This window comes from Sciurus vulgaris, assembly GCF_902686455.1.
Source record: "Sciurus vulgaris genome assembly, chromosome: 3".
NCBI lineage: Eukaryota > Metazoa > Chordata > Mammalia > Rodentia > Sciuridae > Sciurus > Sciurus vulgaris.
The window spans coordinates 115,890,627-115,912,741 of NC_136463.1; the positions used below are offsets into that span (position 1 = coordinate 115,890,627).

The 22,115-nt window shown below is 33.7% G+C and overlaps 1 protein-coding gene across 2 annotated transcripts in view; it reads left to right on the forward strand.

Moving 5' to 3' along the window:
• Positions 1-22,115, forward strand: part of PSMD14 (proteasome 26S subunit, non-ATPase 14) — a 113,857-nt gene that overhangs the window by 674 nt on the left and 91,068 nt on the right. The window contains exons 2-3 of one of the 2 annotated variants that reach the window (XM_079131827.1): positions 5,837-5,966; positions 8,872-8,923. In XM_079131827.1, coding sequence (XP_078987953.1) covers positions 8,876-8,923 — 48 coding nt within the window. In that variant the 5' untranslated portion in view covers positions 5,837-5,966; positions 8,872-8,875. The remainder of the gene's footprint in view (positions 1-5,836; positions 5,967-8,871; positions 8,924-22,115) is intronic. The other variant, XM_079131828.1, reaches the window with a different exon arrangement.

Consider the following 22,115-nt stretch of genomic DNA (forward strand, 5'->3'; position numbering starts at 1 on the left):
ATTGCGTAGTTGTTGGTGAAGTGATTACATTTCCTGTTTTCGGTAAAGTAGTAATCAGCTGTGTGTTACCTCTTGGAACTTAATTTTTCTGGGAACTCAGCTCAATGTCTGTCAAAGGAGTCTAAATACAAATCCAGTGATCGAACGAAGAATTCTAAAAATTAAAATGATAACCAAACATTAATAAAAATTTCATGGACAAAGACAGGAGAGACTTTAAAAATTAACTCAGAAAAATATGGTTTTAGTGTGAAAATGATTTTTTTATGTACAAAAATATGTTTTTACTGATGCTGACTTAATGCGAATAAAGCCAACACTGATATTGTTGAAATAAAAAACTGAACACAGTTTCAGGAGAGATAATTAACATTGTGGTGGCCTTCTTGATGTAAGGCTACCAAGTGGTTCATTTAACGTTTACATTACATGTTTTAAACAAATCGCACGGGTTCTTGTGCATTTGTAGACATTAAGGTATATAGTGACCTAGAATTAATTATAGTTGTGTTTAGCGAAGTGGTATTAAGTGAAAAACCTAACTATTGTCTTGAATTTGTCCCAGAACAAAATTAAATCTTGCCAAAAGAAGAAAGCTTTAGGTCTTCTTTTCCCTCCAAGGTTCTTGTAAATACTTCATTGCCATTCTAATCAAAAAACTATTGTTGATGAATCTCTGACATGGGTTCATCCCATTTTTATACTTGCTATATAAACCTTGTACTTAATATCTGTGTTCAGAATCACTTGTCTGAAAATTAGTAAGGAGAAGCAATTGTGCTTTTTTGGTTTTTAATTTTATAAGAATGTTCTTTTCATAAGTCATTGTCCACCTGTGAAAGCCTTCCCTGAATACGCATGTGAATTCTTGCTCATGAATTTCTCCTATATCTTTGTTAAACTCATTTGACATTTTATTTTGTTTTTTTGCTACCAGGGATTGAACCCAGGGGCACTTAACCACTGATCCACATCCCCAACCCTTTTTTGTGTTTTATTTAGAGACGGTCTCACTGAGTTTCTTAGGGCCTTGCTAAATTGCTAAGGGTGTCTTCTCCTGCCTCAGCCTCCTGAGCCGCTGGGATTACAGGGTTGCCTGGCTCATTTGACATTTTGTATTCTTTGTGTTATGTTGGTGACCTCTCTTGTAAAATGAGTGAATTGGTTTGAATAATCTCTTCCAGTTTTAAGACAATAAAAATAATAGTAATAACAGTAGCAACATTTATTGGGTACCTGGGAAAGTTCCACGCAGTATATTAGATAACTTTTGGATTTATTCTATGAACTTGCAAGGAGGTCTTTTATAGGTGAGATCTAGAATGTAGAGAAAGGTAACTTGATCCCGATAATATAATGAGTAGGTGATGAAACCTGGATTCAACTGTAGGTTGAGTGTTTCCAGTGCCTTTCTTACTATACACTGCTATATTTTTACTTTAAGTATTTTTATAATGTAAGAGATTATCAATGATACATTCTTTCAACTCAAACCACTAAATTTCTTGGGTGTACAAGCTCGTACTCAATAAATGTTTTACTTGAATGCTGTAATTAGACATTTAGATATTTTAATTCTATCCTCATTCTTCTAAACTGGGGAATAATCTTGCTTTAAAACCCTATTTATGTAGTTAAGTTTAATGTTAACTCTAATTTTTCCACTGAAAAAAGTTTTTAAGAGTGATAACAAAGTTTTTAATCCTTTTTACAAATCAGAACAGAGGAATTAGAAATACAGTGAGATTATAAATATGGGATAGTTTTAAAAGGATTTAGCATTAGTCAAGAGGAATAATCATATTTAACTGCAGAATGGATTGGGGAGTGAAAAATAAACAGTGAATTAGGAAACAGTGATAAGCCTGAACAGCTAAGGACATCATGATTTTGTATTATACATTTTTGGGATATTAGTATCCCTGGTAAAGAGTTTAAAAACTGAAAAATGCAGATTAATGTAATTTTGAAGCATCTGCTTTTTAGAGTTCCATAAATTATCTATAAATATTTAAGTGACTTATTTTAAACCTAGCATGAACATGAGCTAAATTAGGTTCTAATTAGATATTAATTTGAGAGATTAAGAAAAAGTGAAGAGTCATCAACATTTGAAAGTACTAATACTTATTGTGTACTATTTTTGCCAATTAGGATTCTAAATATTACCATATGTATGATGTTATATTAGGTATAAACACTTCATTCCTACTGTCTAACATTTTAAATAAAGGTCATCATATCATGAGTGATCTTTTGAGTCTTTTTTTTTTGGTGGTGCTGGGGATTAAACCCTGAGCCTCTTGCACCTCGGGTGCTCTGTTACTGAGCTATGTCTCCAGCCCAAGTTCTCAGCTTTTGGTAGATATAAAAATCTATACTTTTGTATTGCTTTTATTTCTAAGAATTGAAAGTATTCTCTTTTAGGTTATGGTGTAACATTTTGTGAACTGGTCTTTGCTAAATTCTGCAAAATGCAATTTATTGTTTCCAGTGTGACTAATTTAGTATTATGAAACATGCCTGTGTGTTTTCACATCCATTAATTGGCTAACTGTGTGAGGAAGGAGGGTCTGTCTGTACTGGTAGCTATGCTTATTGCATACTCGTGGTGCTAATGAGAGCAAGCTAATATTCACTATTCTTTTTTTTTTTTGCCAGAGATTTTGTTAAATGTTTTTCTATGTCCATTGTCTTCTTTAATCTTTTAAACAACTCTATAAGGTGATTTATTTATTTCCCTTTTGTAGATGAGAAAACTGAGGCTGAGAAAGGTTAACAGAGCTAATAAGTATTAGAGCCAATGTTTGAATCCTGGCCTTGTAAATGCAGAGTTGTAGCACCAGGGAAAATAGTCATCACCATTTCCCATTTGGGTCCAGTGGATCTTTTTTAGTCATTGTACCTTTAGGTCATTTTACAAAATACAGAAAGAAACATAAGGGAATAGTGAAAAAGTTATATTAGGAATGTTAAAAAAAAACCTTACACCTAGCAAATACAAATGTTTATTCTGTATTTTTCTGGTTTTGAAGGCATACATACTTCCAAAGGCAATATCCTTTGAATGTAATTAACTGCTTATCACTCATCGTGTATAAAATCTGGAACATATCTTTCTGGTAAAGATCAGTTCTTTATTTCAAATATATCTCTAATGTCTGGAGTAATTGCTCAGTGCTAGTGTGATTGCCTAGCATGTGTTCAAATTCCCACCAAAAAACAAACTGAAGTTCATACACATATCTGATGACCCCTAGCTTATTAATTCTGGTTTTTCTTCTTACACTTACTATACTTCATGTATGGTAGGGTGTGAGGTGTGAAACATACATCACATAAAATTTATTTTAATCATTTTTTGTGTACATTTTGGTGGCATAAAGTATATTTTCATTGTTGAATTGCCACCATCTATAAACATCATCATCACTACCATCCATCTCCAGAGCTTTTTCATTTTTCCAATTACAGTACTTTTGAAAACATTGACAGCTCATAATTTTGTTCAGTATAGAATAGCCATCATCTTTGCTCTGTAATTGCAACATTTTTATTTTTAGATTTATAAACACCAGTTAGAATTAGTCCAGTGACTATTTTCTTTTCTACATTATTTCTTTTTATTCACCTTTGTGTTACCTTCAGCATTTGTCCACACTTCAGCATTTGTCATGTGTGAACTGTAAACATTCTAAAAGATCAAAGAATACATTACCTATCTTTTTAGCAAAATAGGGGCTTGTTGCAAAATAGCGAGTGGTGAACTCTTTATTGAATGACTGACTAGGTAAGACTGTCATGTTTTCATTTTTGGTCTTAGAAATCTATTAGTGAGGGGAAATTCACATAAGATTAACTATTTTAATTCAGTATCATTTAGTTCATTCACAGTGTTGTACGATTACAACCTCAATTTAGTTTCAGAATATTTCCATAATTCCTGGTAAAATTCTGTATCATTAAGTAGTTTCTCCATTTTCCTATCTTCTCCTAGCCTCTGGCAACCACCAGTCTGCATTTTATCTCTGGATTAATTGAATATTTTATGTAAATGGGATCACATGATAAGTGGCCTTTCGTGCCTGATTTTTTATACATAGCAGAATGTTGAAGTTTCACCAAGTTGTAACATGTAGTGTTTTGATTAGTACTTCATTCCTTTTTATGGCAGAATAGTATTCCATGTATTCTATTGTATATTTATAGTAGAATTTGTTTTCCATTTATCCTTTGGTGCACATTTGGACTGTTTCCATCTTTTTTCCCTTCTGTGTTGGGAACCTAACCAAAGGTTTTGAGCATGCTAGGCAGGTGCTGTACTTCTGAGTTATACCCCCCAGCCCTATTTCTACCCTTTGGCTATTTCAAATAGTAATGCTATAAACGTGCATGTACACGTACTTGTTTTAAGAACCTATTTTCAGTTCTTTGGGGTATATTCCTAGGAGTGGAATTGGTCTGTCATATGATAATTCTGTGTTTTAACTTTTGGAGGAACTGCCAAACTGTTTCCAGCACTTTTTGGTTCTTAAGTTTGAGAAAATTAATCTAGGACATTGTCTTCTTAAAATGCATAGTTTGAGCTTTTGTTTATATCACTGGTTCTCTGTTGAAAGTGATTTGGAAATATTTGGATACTTTTTTTTTTTAATGGTATTTGGGATTGAACCCAGGTCACTTTACTGCTGAGCTTTATCCCCAGACCTTACTATTTTTTATTTTGAGACAGGTTCTTGCTAAGTTTTCCAGGCTAGGCATAAATTTGTGGTTCTCCTGCCTCAGCCTGCAAGTCCCTGGCATTATAGACTGTGCCTTTATGCTCGGAATTTGGAGACATTTTTGATTGTCACAACTGTGTGGATACTACTGGTCGTTTATAGAGATCCATGGATCCTGTATTGTGCCAAACTCTCCACAGCAAAGAAGTACTGGTTTTGAATGTCAGTAGTAACCGTTAATAAACTGTCATGTACCAACCATTTTATTGTTGTTAGTAGAAACTAGAGTGCTTTTAACCTGTTTCTGTGCCTTCACTTTGTGGTTCTTTAGTAATTGTGAACCTTTTTCTCTGTTCTCTTGCCATTATGGGTGGAGAATGAAAAAATTTGAATTCTTAACTGTTTAGTAAAAGCTAAAAGGTTACAAAATAATGTCTCTATAAAGTCTTATATCTCTTAAAAAGATGAATCAATACTTTGGGCAAACAACTAAAGGATGATTCAGTTGCTCTAATTTGTTTCCCTTTGCTTTATTGTTTTTTTTTTTTTTTTAATTTTAAACTTTTTGAGCATAGTCATGAATAATTAAGAAAATGAACTAATTCCAGTAATGATGAATAACAAGTTTTCAAGGTATAAGAAATATGACATCACTAAGTTCCCATAATACATCATAGATTTGTAATGTATATTTAACAAGTTAATTGCATGATGGAATGAATTTTGTTCTGTTTAAAAATATAAATTTTGTTCTTTGAAAGACCTCTAGAAAGACTAAAGCCATAAAATATCAATCCCTAAAGGTAATGCTCAAAAATTAAATATACAAGTAGAATTTGGATGCAGGGTTCATCACTATGTTCTGTAGCTGCTTGGGATAGTGAATCATTCCATGCTCTCAGGAAATGCTGATTAAACAATATTAGGGCTGGGGATGTAACTTAATGTTGAGTGCTTGCCCAGCATGGGTGAAGCCCTGGGTTCCATGCCTAGCACCAGGGGAAAAAATTATTTCCATTTCATTTTTAGGAATTTCGCTTCTTTCAAAGATTGTGGTATAAAATGGCTTCCTTAATTCTCAAAATAATCATATCTTTTTTTTTTTTTTTTTTTAGGAGAAAAATAGAATAAAAACTTGGGGGAAATTATACCTGCTAGAATTAGCAACGAGTTTGAAGTAAGAAGAAATTTGTCAAACTCAAGAAATTATAGCTTAACACCTTAAGAGTTATAGTTACTGAACAGGTGAGGTTTAAGAATGTATTTTCTTTTAATTATTGCAGGATATGATAAATACTATGGAAATGTGTTATTTTTAACAAATATCAAATTATGAGTATGTGATAAACAGATTTTAAAAAGTAGTATGCTTTGGAATATTGATCAATATGTTTCATTTCCAGATGTTTGTATTTTTATTAAATGTGATCATCCTTTCTTAAATGTTTTGTTAAAATTTTTTTTGTTTGTTGAGACATCTAATTTTTCTCAAAACACAAATTTGACCTGCCAGATTTTCTTTTCCTCTGCGCCCCATATGGCTCATATCTATTTACAGCATCTGGAGTTTGTGTAAAGTCATCAGAAACAACACAGAGGGAATAGATAAACTGAACACATCTGGGAATCAACTTTGGCCTCTATCGAATATATTTATTCTAAAGTTTATTGTACTTTTCTTTCCATTGGTTCTCTAATTTTATAAGCTTGTAGTAGTCCAAAAGAATTTCCTTCTTTGGTAATATATTCTAGAGAAAATGTCTTTAATTTTAAAACGTATAGAACTTTTTTGTCTTGACTGCAAGCTTTCAAAAGTGCTACATACTGTTAAGTGTGGTGGCACATCCCTCCCTGTAATTTCAGTTACTTTGGAGCCTGAGGCAGGAGGATCCCAGGGTTGAGGCCAGCATGGGCAACTTAATGAGACCCTGACTCAAAGTAAAATTTTAGAGGGCTGGAGATGTTGCTCAAGCTTGCCTAGCATGTGTGATGCCCTGGGTACTATACACATGCACACAGAAGTGCTGTGAATTGAATGCTGTATTTGAATTGAGGAATCTTAATAAGAATTTAATGGAGATTTTATTTGTATATGTTGTTGGGGAGATAAAAGTTGGGAAGAAGAAATTTTGTCTGGACTATCAAGTGTTCTTCACTTTTCATTTTTAAAAATGAATTTATCTGTTGTGAATCTCAAAAACATGCTCAATGGAAAAAGCCAGACACGAAAGTATATGTTGATTCTGGTTATGTGAAATTTAAAAACGAGAAGTAATCTGTGCTATTAGAAGTTGGAATCCCACCTTTGCAGAGTGATAAAGACTGGAAGGGGGCTTGAGAGGCATTTCTGAAGTTTAGGTAATGTTTTTTTCTTTATCTGTGTGATCCTTACATGAGTATACACTTTGTGAAGAGTCCAGGGCTGTGCCATTTGTCCACCTTCCTATATGTGGAATTTGTGAACAAAGTTTGCAGTATTATCATTGTTAAATATTAGCAAGATTAAATTGTTACTGGTTTAACAAACATGATTAGGCAGAAATATAAAAATCATAAGTACATTACTTAGTTTTAGTTTGTATAGTAGTTCCAACTAATAGAACAACATGGATAAATGACTAATCCTTTAGTACTTAATTTGAAATATAGTTCATGGTAAGACCATTTTATAAAGCATATACTTGGGAAAAAAGGAATTTTAAGGCATGATAGCAGTTTTCAAGCAGAAAAATGCTTTTATTTTTTAAAGAAAGTTGTATTGCTAGTAATTTTTATGTTTAAAAAAAAAAGTTTTTATTTTCCAGTGCTGAAGATTAAACCAGGGCCTTTTCTTTTTGGTGCTGGGGATTGAACCCAGAGTGCTAAACCTCTGAGCCACATCCCCAACCCTTTTTTTGTATTTTTTAAATTTAGAGACAGAATCTTGCTGAGTTGCTTAGGACCTCACTAAGTTGCTGAGACTGGCTTTGAACTCACAGTCCTCCCAAGCCACTGGGATTATAGGTGTGTGCCACCATGCCCAGCTCCAGGTCCTTTAAAAAACAATTTGAAAGAAATAAAGATGTGTAAGTGATAGAAATTAGTTACTGTAATAAAATGTTACTTAGGTCAGATTTATGCAGATAGAGAAACTAATGTTCACTTTGATTTTGGCCTACACCATAGTTGTTAAATAACTATGGAAAATCAGTACATAAATCTTGATTTAACAGTGCAGCTATCAGTAAAATTAGTGTTTTTCTTCCAAAGGTATTTTCTTATAGTTACTCAAAAAGACAACATAACCAAAGAAATGATAGTAATTTGATTACTTTTTGTGTATTTGAGGTTGTATAACACTTGCATTTTTTTATTGTTAATTTCTCAAGTTTATAAGAGTATCTTCTGTATTCTAAACATTGAAAATAAGTCAGATTGATATTTCAAAATTAATCTTAGTATTGATTAACTTTGAAAAAATAATTCAGAAGAGCAGCTGAATTTCCTTAGTGAAAAATATGTATATCACTACATTTGAAATAACAGAAAATATCTATGTAGGTTCTAGAACACTTATCTTAATGCACTTAATGTTTACTCTTTATTTCTTTCAGTATAATGAGTTCATTTAAAAAAAGCCTTTGATGCTAATTCAGAGATCCATAATCTGCTCACAATGTCTTTCACATGTAGTTTTGATGATAACTGACAAGCTGTAAGTTAATTAGCACAGAACTTACTAATGAGGATGTTAAAATTTAATTTAAAAGTGAGGATTTTTATTTGTACACTCTGGACAAATTGAAGGAAATTCAATCATACATATGATAAGCATTTCAGGCACTTTTTCCTCATTCAGGCACTTTATTAGATAACAATAAGAAAATATAATTAACTTAATGATAGCAAAGTTTTGAAAGTATGCTAAGATTGCTTGTCTTTAAAACTGGGGATAACCCAAAACCAAAGCAGTGAAATAAGGTCTGTTAATTAGCATGGAAGACAGCTTCTTGAATTAATATGTGGTGTTAATTAACAGGAAGTCTGATGTTGTGTTGTAATTACCACCAATATTTTTGACATACTGAGTGACTGAAGGTGAATTATATAGATAGCAATTGAGCAAACACTTTTGTGCTTAGAAACGTTTTCCTTTGTTTCTGTTTTCTAGAAATATGGACAGACTTCTTAGACTTGGAGGAGGTATGCCTGGACTGGGCCAGGTTAGTATATAGACTCTGAGTATTTCTTTGTTTGTAAACTATAAGCTTTTCTGTAGATTCAAAGGGAAAGAAACTGCCCCAAAGAAAATCACTCAACAGATAACTTCGTGGTAAGATCACCTTATTAGTGACTGCTGTATTGCAACACTAAATAACATGTGGGAAACATTTTTTACTACCTTAATTTACTTTTCTCCTAGAAATAAGAGTTTTTCAGAATTTTTGGGATATATGAGATTATAAATTTGCCTTTTAGTAAAAAAGAACTCAAAACATCTTTTTCCAAATTTACAGTGTAAACTTTAGATGTGACACATGAAAAAGTAAACATGTCAATTCTAGAGAATTGACCCATAGATTTTATATGTAGAGTCTTAACTCTGATAAATTCCTGCTGGTAATTATTATACCTAGATGAATTGATGAGTAATATCTCTTTTTTCCTTTAAATTTGGTGTATATATGATTTCTTTTATATTTTCATTAAATAAGTTTTCATATGATCATGTATTTTGTTCCATACTCTTAGGAGAGTGGCCTGTAGATTAATTTCTATCTCAGAATATTCTGTCCTCAGCTAAAGAAGAATTTTTTCTAACTTAAGTTCTAATTATCTTTCTGTTCATCCATTTCCCTAATGTTAATTGACAGAAAAATTTATATATTGTTCCTTTTCTGAAACTTTTAAGTAATTATTATTTTATGACCAAATATTAGAACTATTTATCACCCACCTTTACAGTCCTTTTTAGTTACCAGCTTTCTCTCCTTTTTGTATCACTAATTGATGACTTTATCTTCCTTTATTCTAAATGAACTATATTTACTGTAAGAAACACAATTTTATTTGAGACTTAATGAAATTTTCTGTATTTTAGAAGCACTTTTACAAGATTCTTTGATTAGGTCTATTCGTGGTGTATCAAATTGTTCCTTTTAGAAAGATGAAATCTTTTTGTGAGTCTATAATCTGCTTGAGTAGACTTTGTATTGTTTACTTTGGTTTTAAATATTCTCTCTTGCTGTCAATTTCTTCATGATTCTTCATTTTTGTAATCCATTCTCTGGCATATAAAAATGTTAGACGTGAGCTGAAGTGGCATGTAGATACTGCAAATTTACCTTCAAGTTATAGGTAAAGATAATGCTTTAGTAAAATTCTTAACAGAAGTTGTGGCATATTTAAATACCAAAATAACTTTCCTTAAGCCTAAAATCCAATAAATTATGTATTCGTCTTATAAATCTATGCTGGAAAATCCTTGACATGAAGTAACAACTACAAATTAAGCAATATTACATCTGGATGAACGTTGCAAACCTTTGTTATTAAATGGAAAACTAAATGGTTGTTCAATTATCTCTAATCAGTTTCTGATTGTTAATTGGCCCTTATAATCCTCAGTTTGTATTTTTTTTAATTAAATTTTTTTTTTTTTTTTTTTTTTTTTTTTGTGGTTGTAGATGGACAGCATGCCTTTGTTTACTTTTTTTTCTTTTTTTTTAATGTGCTGAGGATCAGACCCAGTGCCTCACACATGCTAGACAAGGGCTCTGCCACTGAGCTACAGTCCTAGCCCCCTCAGTTTGTATTCTTATTGGAACTTACAAATAAGTTGCTTAAGAACCTGACATTTCATGTATGTATTTCATCTCCCCAATTAGATGACAAACTGAAAGGAATAATTTGTGGAGTTTTTATATTTGTGGCATCTCCCGAATCAAAAATAGATGATCAATTTTTTCCCTAAAATTTGATTTTACTCTTGTGTAGAACTAACTTGACAAACGCTTAGTTTTACTTCTGTAACATGAAATGTTGTGTATTGTTTTTGAATAGAAATGAAATATTAAGTGTGTTGTTAATAAGTCAAAGATCTTTCTCTCTCTCTCTCTCTCTCTCTCTTTTTTTTTTTTACTGGTAATCTATCACCAGCACAGGTGATCTTCAGAATGCTCTATCACTGAACTACCCTTCTTAAGAACTCAAAGATCTTTGAACTAATAATAGTTTTTTGTTTTTTGTTTTTTTTTCCCCATTAGGAATACTAGGAGAAAAGGAGACACAAGTTGTTCTAACCCCTCAAAAATCACTGGGCAGTGTAATTGTCTTGCCATTTAAAGGAAAAGGCAAAAATTCTCTCACAAGGAGGGACAAGTTGCCTATCATGGTCGCGCACACCTGTAATCCTACCACTTGGGAGGCTGAGTCAGGAGGATCACAAGTTCAAGAATAGCCTCAGAAACTTGGGGAGGCCCTAAGCAACTTAATGAGACCCTGTCTCAAAATAAAAAATAAAAAGGGCTGGGGAAGTTTAAGTACCGCTGGGTTCAATTCCCAGTACCAGAAAACAATAACAACAACAACAACAAAAAAAACCACACAGAAACAAGTGAAGAACTGGGGGTATAGCTCAGTGTAGAGAGCACTTGCTTAGCATGTACAAGGCCCTGGGTTCAATCCCCATACCAGGAAATGAAAAATGGGATCATTTACCAATTACTTCGTAAATATGCAGGTTTTCCCTTCCCATTGTGGTTGTCCTCTTTTTTTTAATTTGGAGACAGTGTCTTACACTGTGATGACCAGGCCTCTCCTGAGTAGCTGGGATTACAGTTGTGCACCCTCATACCTGATTCTTCAGGTGGCCCCTTTAAAACATGGGACTAGATAGGAGCAGAATAGGTAAGGGCCTTATATAATTTCTTGAGTCCCTTAACTGTAAGAGAGTTGAGTAGACTTCTGTCCCATTTCAAGAATTATTTCCTTGATTAAAGTACAAGAACCATGGACATTACATGAGCGAATGGGCCTTATTAAATCATTATCTATATGAATAACCTAAGTTTGAGGAATAAAATGTCCAAGACTAATTTTTCAAAACAATTGGTAGAATTGTGTTTCACGCCAATTGGGAATTCTGCAATGTAGTCCTCAGGGTAATCAGAATATAACATAAACCTCCACAGAGTAAAGGCTTAGTCCTCCACAAAATTGCCCTTACTTCATATACCAGCAACACTTGAGATGTCTTCATGCCATCCACAGTTTGGACTGATAGGCTATGAATTTGGAAGTGAATACCGCTCCCCCTTGGATAATCAAGAGAAGTTTACAGAACTCAAAGAAAGTGCTGTGCTTATGATTAGTTTCAGCTAAATAAAAAGATTCAGAACATGGAAGGTCTGGGAGGAAATTCAGGGTTTCTGTGCCTTTCCCTTCTATTATCAGGATCTGTTGCCCTCTCTGGACATCAATGTGTTCACTAGCCAGGAAGCTTCACCTGCTGTAGTGAAGCCTTAGTATCCAAAGTTTTTATTGGGACCTAATTGCATGGGTATGGTTGATTAAATCATTGGCTGTGATTGAGCATAGTATTCAGCTTTTTTTTCCCTCTTGGGATATTGGGTCTACCTTAGAGTCCCAACCTTTAAAATCTCTGGTAGGTCTTTTTGGTAAGTACCTCCATCCTGAGCCACCTAGGGGCCCACAGTGAATCATTCATTAGCATAACAAATGTACTATTATTAAGGAAATTCCAAAGGTTTTTGAGACCTTGGGCCAAGAATCCAGAGTAAGGACTGCCGTAACTTATACAACAAACACTTTTGCTTTTAGCCTTGACTCCCATTATTTGTGTGGAAGTAATTCAATATTTTCTTTGAATTTTTCTTTCTTTTTTAATATTTTTTAGTTGTCAGTAGGCCATATGTGGTTCTGAGGATTGAACCCAGTGCCTTACACATGCCAGGGGAGCGCTCTTCCACTGAGCCACAACCCCAGGCCTTTTCTTCTTTTTTTTAATTGCTGGAGATTGAACCCAGAGGCACTTTACCACTGAGCTCCATCCCCAGCCCTTTTTATTTTTTAATTTTTTTTCCTTTTTATTTTTTATTTAGAGGCAGAATCTTCCTAAGATGCTTAGGGCCTTGCTGAGTTGCTGAAGCTGGCTTTGAACTTGGATCCTCCTGCCTCAGCCTCCAAAGTCACTGGGATTACAGGCTTGCACCATGAAGTCTAGTTTGTTTTATTTTTCTTATTTCCTTTATTTGGTGCTTGCTTCCTGATTGGTTGTTTGGTCAGTTGATTGATTGTGGGGTGGGGATTGAGCCCAGGGCCTCCCGGCATGCTAGGAAAAACTCTTACCACTGAGCGGCAACTAGGTTTAATACCTTTAATATAATCCAGTGATAATAAGACATTTGGATTCTTCTCTGTATGCTAATTTGTTGCATTTATTTTAAACGGAGGAATTCATAAAATACAGAAATATCAGTATTATAATCATAGTTGATACTGATATTTCCTTGTATTTGAGGTCACTTGGCCTTGATTGTTTTATTTGGGCACTATTCTTGGGTTAGAAGATAAAATGTTTTATTTGGGCACTATTCTTGGGTTAGAACTTAAATAATCAAAGTCTATCCTTTATAGTCTCCTGATGTTTTTTAAAGAGGAGGCTGCTGGTTTCTTCCAGTGCTAATCCCTTTATATCCTCTGATCCTGTCCTCTTGAAACTTTGCTTATCTCTACTGACCCCTTTCTTTTTTTATAGTTGATCAAGTGAACAAGTCTTATATTTAAAAGCTCATCCCTAAATATTTTGTTTTTCAGCGTTATTAGAGGAGTTTTTTATTTGTTCTAATTTGTTGTACGTGACAGTAGAATGCATTAATACATTTTGATAGATCATACATAAATGGAGTGTAATCTCTCATTTTTCTGATTATACATATTGTAGGATCACATCAGTCATGCAGTCATATATGTATGAAGTAATCATGTCTGTTTCACTCTACTGTTATTCCTGTCCTAATACCCTTTCCCCTTCCTTCACTCCCCTCTACCTAATATAAAGTAACTCTATTCTTTGCTATCACTCCCACCCCCTTATTGTGAGTTAGCATCGAGTATCAGAGAAAACATTTGAACTTTGGTTTTTTGGGTTTGGTTTATTTCATTTAGCAAGATATTCTCTAACTCCATCCATTTTACCAGCAAATGCCAGAATTTCATTCTTCTTTAAAGCTAAGTAATGTTTTATTGTATATATATATGTGTGTGTGTGTGTGTGTGTGTGTGTGTGTGTGTATATATACATACACACACACACACCATATTTTCTTTATCCATTCATCTGTTGAAGGGTGTCTAGGTTGGTTCCATATTTTAGCTATAGTGAATTGAGCACTATAAACATTGATTCCATTGGTCCCTTTCTCTGCCTACAGATACCCCTTGTCTAAAAAACAGAACTCTAGGACATCCTGCCAGTCATGACAGTGCTGTCATTAATATAGATCAAACACAAACTTATAATCACATTTGTGTCTTTCCACAGTGTTAGAATTTATTGACTAATAATAAATTCACAGGCTACACCACTTCCATCAGTGACAATTCACTAAATACTTGTGGGTCATCTGATAACCATAAGCTAGATAATCACATGTTCTTTTATTCCAATCTTAATTTAAAATATCTATATTAAGTCCCATACCACATTTTATACTATTGTATATATATATAGGTTACAGAAAGGCTAAGAAACTGTTAAGGCCACAAGAGTTCAGAAGGTTGAACTGAAAACAAACAGCAGAGAGCAGATATGGATGCAGAGTCACTCTAGGTGGTGAGGTAAGATTATGAAGAACTTCAGTTGAAGAACGTATTCAGGACTTCAGGGCATAGACCTGTCAAAGCATAGGAACTTATTCTAAGCCAAGGTTTAGATCATGGGCAGTTTCACAGTGTCAGCTTGAGATGTCAGCTGAGAGTGGGACTTTGATGATTATTACAGGCAAGAGTAACTATACGCTGCTAATAATTGAGGACAGAGATCCAGAGGTTTGTCACAGTGGCTATTTTCCTGAGCAAGGCTTGTGATGAGTGACCAGGTGATGGGGTCAGGATGCTGCCATGTGTAGTCTTGGCATGCCTCTCCTTTTATGGGTCTTAAGGATTGCATCATTTAGTGGATCTGGTTTTTCCTATATGAGTTTGATGTGCCCATATATCCATGTGTTTCTGATTAATTTGATAAGTGGATGATCATTCTTACTAGTATGATAAATTTTATCATTTCATGCCTACATTTGTGCCAGGCAGATGGTGGTAGTTTACTTGTACAAACAGGGTGTGGAGTTATTCCACCTCAGTCCTTAAATTCAAGATGGAGTAGCTTATGGCAAACTAGTGCTTTACAAAATGTAGTAACAAAGGTTTGGGCACAGTCTGAAAACTACTGTTTTGTATATACATCATGAAATGCACAGCCTGCTTTCCACGCTGCCATTAAACTTTTTTTCCCATTTATTTTTAGGTATTTTAAAATAACTTAAACTCATATATTACTTCCTTACCTCCATTCACTCATGAAACTCCTCCTCTTTTTTTTTTTCTTCTTTCTAGTTCTTGTTTTTGTTTGTTTGTTTTATTGTTGGTAGTATTATTAAATGCTGATCCCACAACTTCTATATAGGTGGCACATAGTGTCATAGCTCTCCAAGTAGACACCAGACATTTATTATAAAGTTGTACATCTGTTGCTGACATTAGGGCCACTCCTGGTTCCCCAGTGTGGCCAAAAATAGATTGGGATATTTCACAATCAGAGGCAGATTCTGGAGCTAGGAAATACATTTCAACCAAGCAGCAGGCACTTTCATTGCATACACAGATCTGCTCCACTTGAGCCCTATATGTTCTCCAAATCAAATAATTAAGGAGTCAAATCCCCAATCTAAAACAAGGACCCAAGGAGAAACAGAGAGGGACCTCAGGTCAAACACCTTGGCTTCTGTGAGCATATCACAAACAGAGAGAAGTTCCAAAACAAATAAGGCCAGTACCCACAAAATGACATATATAGAAAAGAGGTGAGGAATCCATCCCAATTGATTCTCAAGTCCAAGACCTTCAAAATCATCAGGAAACAAACAAACAAATACTCCCCACAATCCATAATACCATAATAAAAGATCCCACTCATAGTGTTGTGGACAAAATCTAAGAGGATTATAAAAATCTGATTAATATAAGGTTTAATGAACTAAATGAAGATGTAAGGAAGGAATTAAGAGAGCAAATACAGGAGATGAAAACCACTTTAATAAATAGAAACAATGAAAAGAAACCAAGTAGAACTCCTAGAAATGAAAGAACAATCAAATTTAAAAATTTATCTGAATGTAACAAAGACCAAAACTGAGAACCATTTGAATAGAAGAGAACATGGATATATAAACTAAAACCATAAAGAATGTTTTTCAGTGAGATAGTTACAGAAAACTTTTCCCATATCAGAAATGGGTCTTTTACTGTGTTGATATTGTTCAAATTGCCATGTCTGTTGGCTGACTTTTAGTTCTTTGACTTCAGTATTCCTTAATATCTTAAACTGTTTTCTTCTGTTCGCTTTTGTCATGTTTCTTTTTCCTAGTTCTTTATTATGGTGGTCCATTCCTCTGGAACAACTCAAAGTTTCATTTTTTGTGATACCACATTTTTTAATTTAGTACTTGAGTAGTGCTACGCTAAAATAATTAAATCTGTCTACAGTCTTATTCTTCATTATAATTTATCAGTATTTTGAAGCAGAGATGTTTTGTTAAACTATGCAAAATAACTTTAAATTTCAAATGTGTTATTTAAATTTGATTTGCCAAAGTGCTTGAATTACTAAAAAGTGAGAGACAATTGCATTAGAAACATGTATTGCTATGGTGTGGCTTTTCCATTGTCTTTTAACCACCCCATCCTAGATTGTGGCAATTAAACTAATTCTAAAAACAGAAAAAACAGCCCAAGAGGTGAGACTGGTCCAAACATAGTCTCTAGCATCTAAAAGTTTTTGTTTTAAGTCTCTGGGTCTTGTTTTAGTATTGGAAATCAGTCAAGGTAAGTTTAAAAGTAGATGAAGCTTAAGTAAAATGTTAATAATATTTGTCACCTTGTCTTCAAATTTAATTTGCTAGTAGTTTTTCTGCTTTGGGTGTTAGGCTATAGGGAATACCAAGATGAACAAGAATAGTACTTCTACCCAGGACTCTTACATTCAAGTAATATATAAGCAACTATGTTTTAAGTACCTGGCACATATTAACTACTTTCAGTGGAAACTAGTGATCATTATAAGAAAATGTGATTTGTAAGTATAGTAGAAATAGGGTTTATTTATTCCTAAAAAAGGAGGAAACAAGACTAAATGGAGATGATATTTGAGCTCTGATTTGAAATATATGTCATGGCTTATTCAGAAAGGCCAGAAAATAGTTGAAATAAAAGGAAATACTAGGAAAAGAAACAGATTAAGATTGGAGTAGATTATGAAAGGCATTAAATGCCATTCTTAGTGATTTTTTTTTTATGGCATTGTGGTTTCATGAATATTTTTTCTTATATAGTTGTGAGATAATTCAATCATGTGGTTTTTGAAAAGTAATTCTAATGGTAGTTTGAAGTAGAGGGGAAGAGATTAAAGGCAAAATCATCCATTATATGAAATATTTCTGGCTTCCAACCTTTCAGGCATATGGTAGGATTATGCTTTTCCATCATTGATGTTAGCTTTGTCATGATCTTGCCAATGGATTGTGATTGGAAATAATAGGTCATTTTTATTGGAAGCTGTAACAATCTGAGAGTTACCTGTATGGTAATCAATAAAGCATGGACATCAAACCTCTTTTAGTTGAGTCTTTGAGTGAGGATGACGTAACCTATAAGGTTTAAGGCAGATTCAGAAATCCTGTGATTTTTATGTGAAAAGCCTAGGTTTTGTTTCTCAATTACTTATTTATTTATTTAATTTTTTGCAGTGCCAGGGATTAGAACCCAGGGCCTTGTGCTTGCAAGGCGAGCACTCTACCAACTGAGCTATATCCCCAGCCCTCTCAATTTTTAAGACTCATAATGTAGGCCAAGTTAAACATGCAACAAGCCTATATATACTGCCTATATATATATATACAGGGTTGTCAGGGTGGATTTTTTGGTGGTACTGAAGTTTTTTGGTGGAGTTTCATGCATGCTAGACAAATGCTTTACCACTGAGCTATATCCCCAGCCCTTTTAAAATTTTATTTTGAACAGGGTCTCCCTAAGTTGCCAGGCTGGCTTCCAATTTGTGATTCTCCTGCCTTAGCCTCCTGAGCAGCTAGTATTATAGGTGTGTGCTAAACATCTGACTTCAGTTATGTTTTAAGTGGCCAAAATATAGAACTTTATGGTCTATGATGTAGACAGTTTATTTCAGGATTCAAAAATATGGGGAAATGCTGTGGGAGAATGATGAAAAAAGGCTCTCTGAATGTGATGAGATAAAACCTACATTTTAAGAAATTATTTTGATGGCTACACTTAAAAAATAATTCCATGAATTGAATATGACATTTTCTTTGTTATAACTCCCAGATCTCACAGTATATGGGTTTTATGAGATAGAAAGTAGTATGGTTGTTGCCAGGGGCTGAAGAGAGGGTAATGGGGAGTTATTGTTTAATGGGTACAGTGTTTCAATTTGAAAAACGTGCTGAAAATGAATTAGTGGTGATAGTTACACAATAATGTAAATATACCTAATGCCATTGAATTGTTCACTTTAAATTAGGTTGAAATGGCAATTTATGTTGTGTTTTCACCATAAGAAAGAATAAAAATTCAGTTACTATATCTTTGAAATGAAATTGACTTTCCTTACATGGTCTTTAGGATTTAATAAACTAATGTGAACATGCCAAGCACACTATAGATACCCTTCCCTGTTCCAGTTTTGTTTGAAGAAAATTTTATGTCTTTATGACCTTAGGATAGGAAAGCACAACGCAAAAGATTCATAATTTGACTTGTATTAGTAATACAAGAAAAAGACATTCATAATTTGATTTGTATTAGTAATACATCAATAAGACAAAAAAGACAACATAGAAAAAGAATGAGAAATAGGTTAGATTAGAACAGCCAATGAAAAGATACTCAGCCTCACTATGTATCTGGGAAATAAAAAGTTAAACAATTACTAGATTTTTCTTTTTTCTGGTACTGGAGAATGAACCCAGATGGGGCTTCCCACTGAGCCACAACCCCAGCCCTTTTTATTTTTCCAGCCTATGGTATTTTATGTAATGAAAATTTAGGCAAACAGAAATTCTTTTTATTTATTTTATTTTTTTTGCGGTGCTGGGGATTGAACCCAGGGCCTTAGTGCTTGTGAGGCAACTCTACCAACTGAGCAATATCCCTAGCCCGCCAAGCAACAATTCTTGTGTAGACTTTTTTTCTCATGAGAAGATGGTTATGTAGAGGTGAGAGGAATAGGTTAAGGATTGTAACTCAGTGCTTAGGACACTACCTAGCAAAGAATAGATAATAAACATATATGTTAAGTGAACACATGGAATATAAATGTTAAAATCACTTTGGAGAGCAATTGGACAACATTTAGTAAAGTTGAAAATATCCAGACATCTATGATTCAGCAGTTCCATTTATTTACTTTGGAGAAACCCATGGATTATTAGAAGACATGTTTAAGGATACTTGTCATAATAGTATTTTGAATATTCAAAAATTGCAGAATACTTAAATCTCTCCCTGTGGTAAAATGTATAATGCAATGTTATGCAGCAATGAAAATTAATTGCATTATATGTAGCAATATATAAAATAGACCATATAAACATAAAGAGAAAAATTCAGGTTAAAATTCAGAAAAATTCAGTATAAAGCATTAGTATAAATTAAAAAAAAATTTTTTTAGATGTTGATGGACCTTTATTTTATTCATTTGTTCATATGCAGTGCTGAGAATCTAACCTAGTGCCTCACACATACTAGGCCAGTGCTCTACCACTGAGCCACGACCCCAGCCCTAGTATAAATTTTAAACACACAAAGTAACACTTTTTTCAAGGGCACATAATTCTTGAGTAAACATACAGGGTCTAGAGAAGCACTGTCCAATTCAACCTTCTGCAGTGATGGAAACATTCTATATCTATACTGCCAATACCATTGGCCACGTTAACTGCTTGAAATGTGACTGGAGCAGCTAAAGAACTAAGTTTTGTATTCTATTTAATTTAACCCACATGTACCTATTAAGCCCATGTCGCTATACTTAACAGAATTGAAGAACTGGATTTGTAAATTTTATTTTAAATAGTCACCTGTAGCTACCATACATGATGGATACCATAGTGCACAGCACAGATGTAGGTAAGACACCTCAAATTCATGAGCAGGGAGGCAGGCAAAAGGGCTTCAACTTGATATATAATTTTTTTTCTCTTTTTACACAAACAAAAAACTAAAGCAAAAGAGCCAGTCATGGGATAAAACTAAATGAGGTTAAATAATAAGTTTTTCTTCTGTACATTTTTTTTTTCCCCTTTTTGTGCCATACTGGGAATTGAACTCAGGTAATTACACATGCTATGCAAGTGCTGTACCACTGAGCTACATCTGCAGCACTTTTGAAATTTTTATTTTAAGTCAGGGTCTCATGAAATTGACCATTTTTAAAGAAAAATTTTTAAAGAACCTAGGTAATCTGGAGATGAGACAAAAGAACACCAAGAATGAACAGAGACAAACAGCTATTACAGTGTTGGTGGTCTTTTTTTTTTGGACACAGGGTCTCCCCTAAGTTGTCCAGGCTGCCCTTGGACTTGCAGTACTTCTGCCTCAGGCTCCCAAGTAACTAGGATTACAGGTGTGTGCTGTGCCTGTCATGGTTAATCTTTAAACTGGTCATGTTTGAAAAAAGCTTAATTTTGCTATAAGTTTGGTGCTGTAGCATGAAAATGAGCAGGTCTTTACAAAACATTTTTATGAATTAATATTCCTTGAGTTTTTTATCTTGCCTATATTGACAGTATATTTGAACTGATGAATGTTTTTGCTTACCCTTTTTTTTTTTTAACTCTTGTTTTTCTTTAAGTATCTGATGCAGTCCCTTGTACAAAGAGCCTTTCTAAGCATTGTTTGATTAATTTGGCCATTTTCCTTCTTATTAAGTAGGGAAGGGTAAAGAAATTTTGGTAGTTTTATTCCTGTACTTCACTACAAATAACACTAATTTTGCTTTAGAAACAAAAAATACAAGAATGCTTTTAATAGTTTTTCATTTGGTACTCTTGTCTGAGCAATAATTATTTTATAATTATTTTATAAAGCAGAGTTTCTAATCGTTCTACTCATGTACTTTATCTGATGTTTCTACTGTAGAAAACAAAGAGGTCAGGTCAAAAGTAAGCTAATTAGAGAATTGTCTTTCAGGTTGCCACTGTAGTCTGAATTGATATGCTTTATGAAAAATGTGGTGCTCTTGAGATGTCTCAAATCTGTTTTAAAGGTTTCTCAAATAAATCAGAAACAAAATCTTTGGATGCATTTTAGTTAATCCGTGTCATTTTACTTGAACACTCTAGTGACAGGTCTTTCAAGGGAAACTTATGAATGTTAAATTTCACATTTGATATGAAATTACAATAAATGATTTTTTTCTAGTTTTTTAGGAGCGGTGATATATTTTTAATTACAGTGAAACTAAGAATTAATCATATTCTGATGAAATAAAATCAAAATTACAAGGAAAACTGAAATGATTAAGATTTTAATGAAGTAAAGGCTATGAAAAATATGACTTCTGATAATTTTTGGTAGAAAGAATATGTAGGCTGGTCAATAAGGGAAGATATCCGTGTTTAACATAGGAAACTAGGACATGGAATTATAATCTTAATATTCCCAATGTATGGGTGTAATGATTCTAAAATATCTAGCCTGTGTCTTTTCCTTACCCTCCATTTTTTAAAATTCTTTTTAGTTATACATGACAGTATTTTGGCAGATTACACATACATAGAGTATAACTTATTTCCTTTAGGATCCCACTTTTGTGGTTGTACTTGATGTGGAGTTTACCCTGGTTGTGTGTACAAGCTAAGAAAGTTATGACTGGTTAATTCTACTGTCTTTCCTGTTCCCCTCCCCAACCTCCCTTGTTTTGGGTGAGCAGCCACAAATCAAAAAGAACATTCGGCTGTTGATTTTTTTGGGGGGTGGGGGAGTTGACTTACTTCACTTAGCATGATAGCCTCAAGTTCCATCCATTTACCAGAAAATGCCATAATTTCATTCTTCTTTATGGCCGAGTAATATTCCATTGTGTATATATGCCCCTTTTCT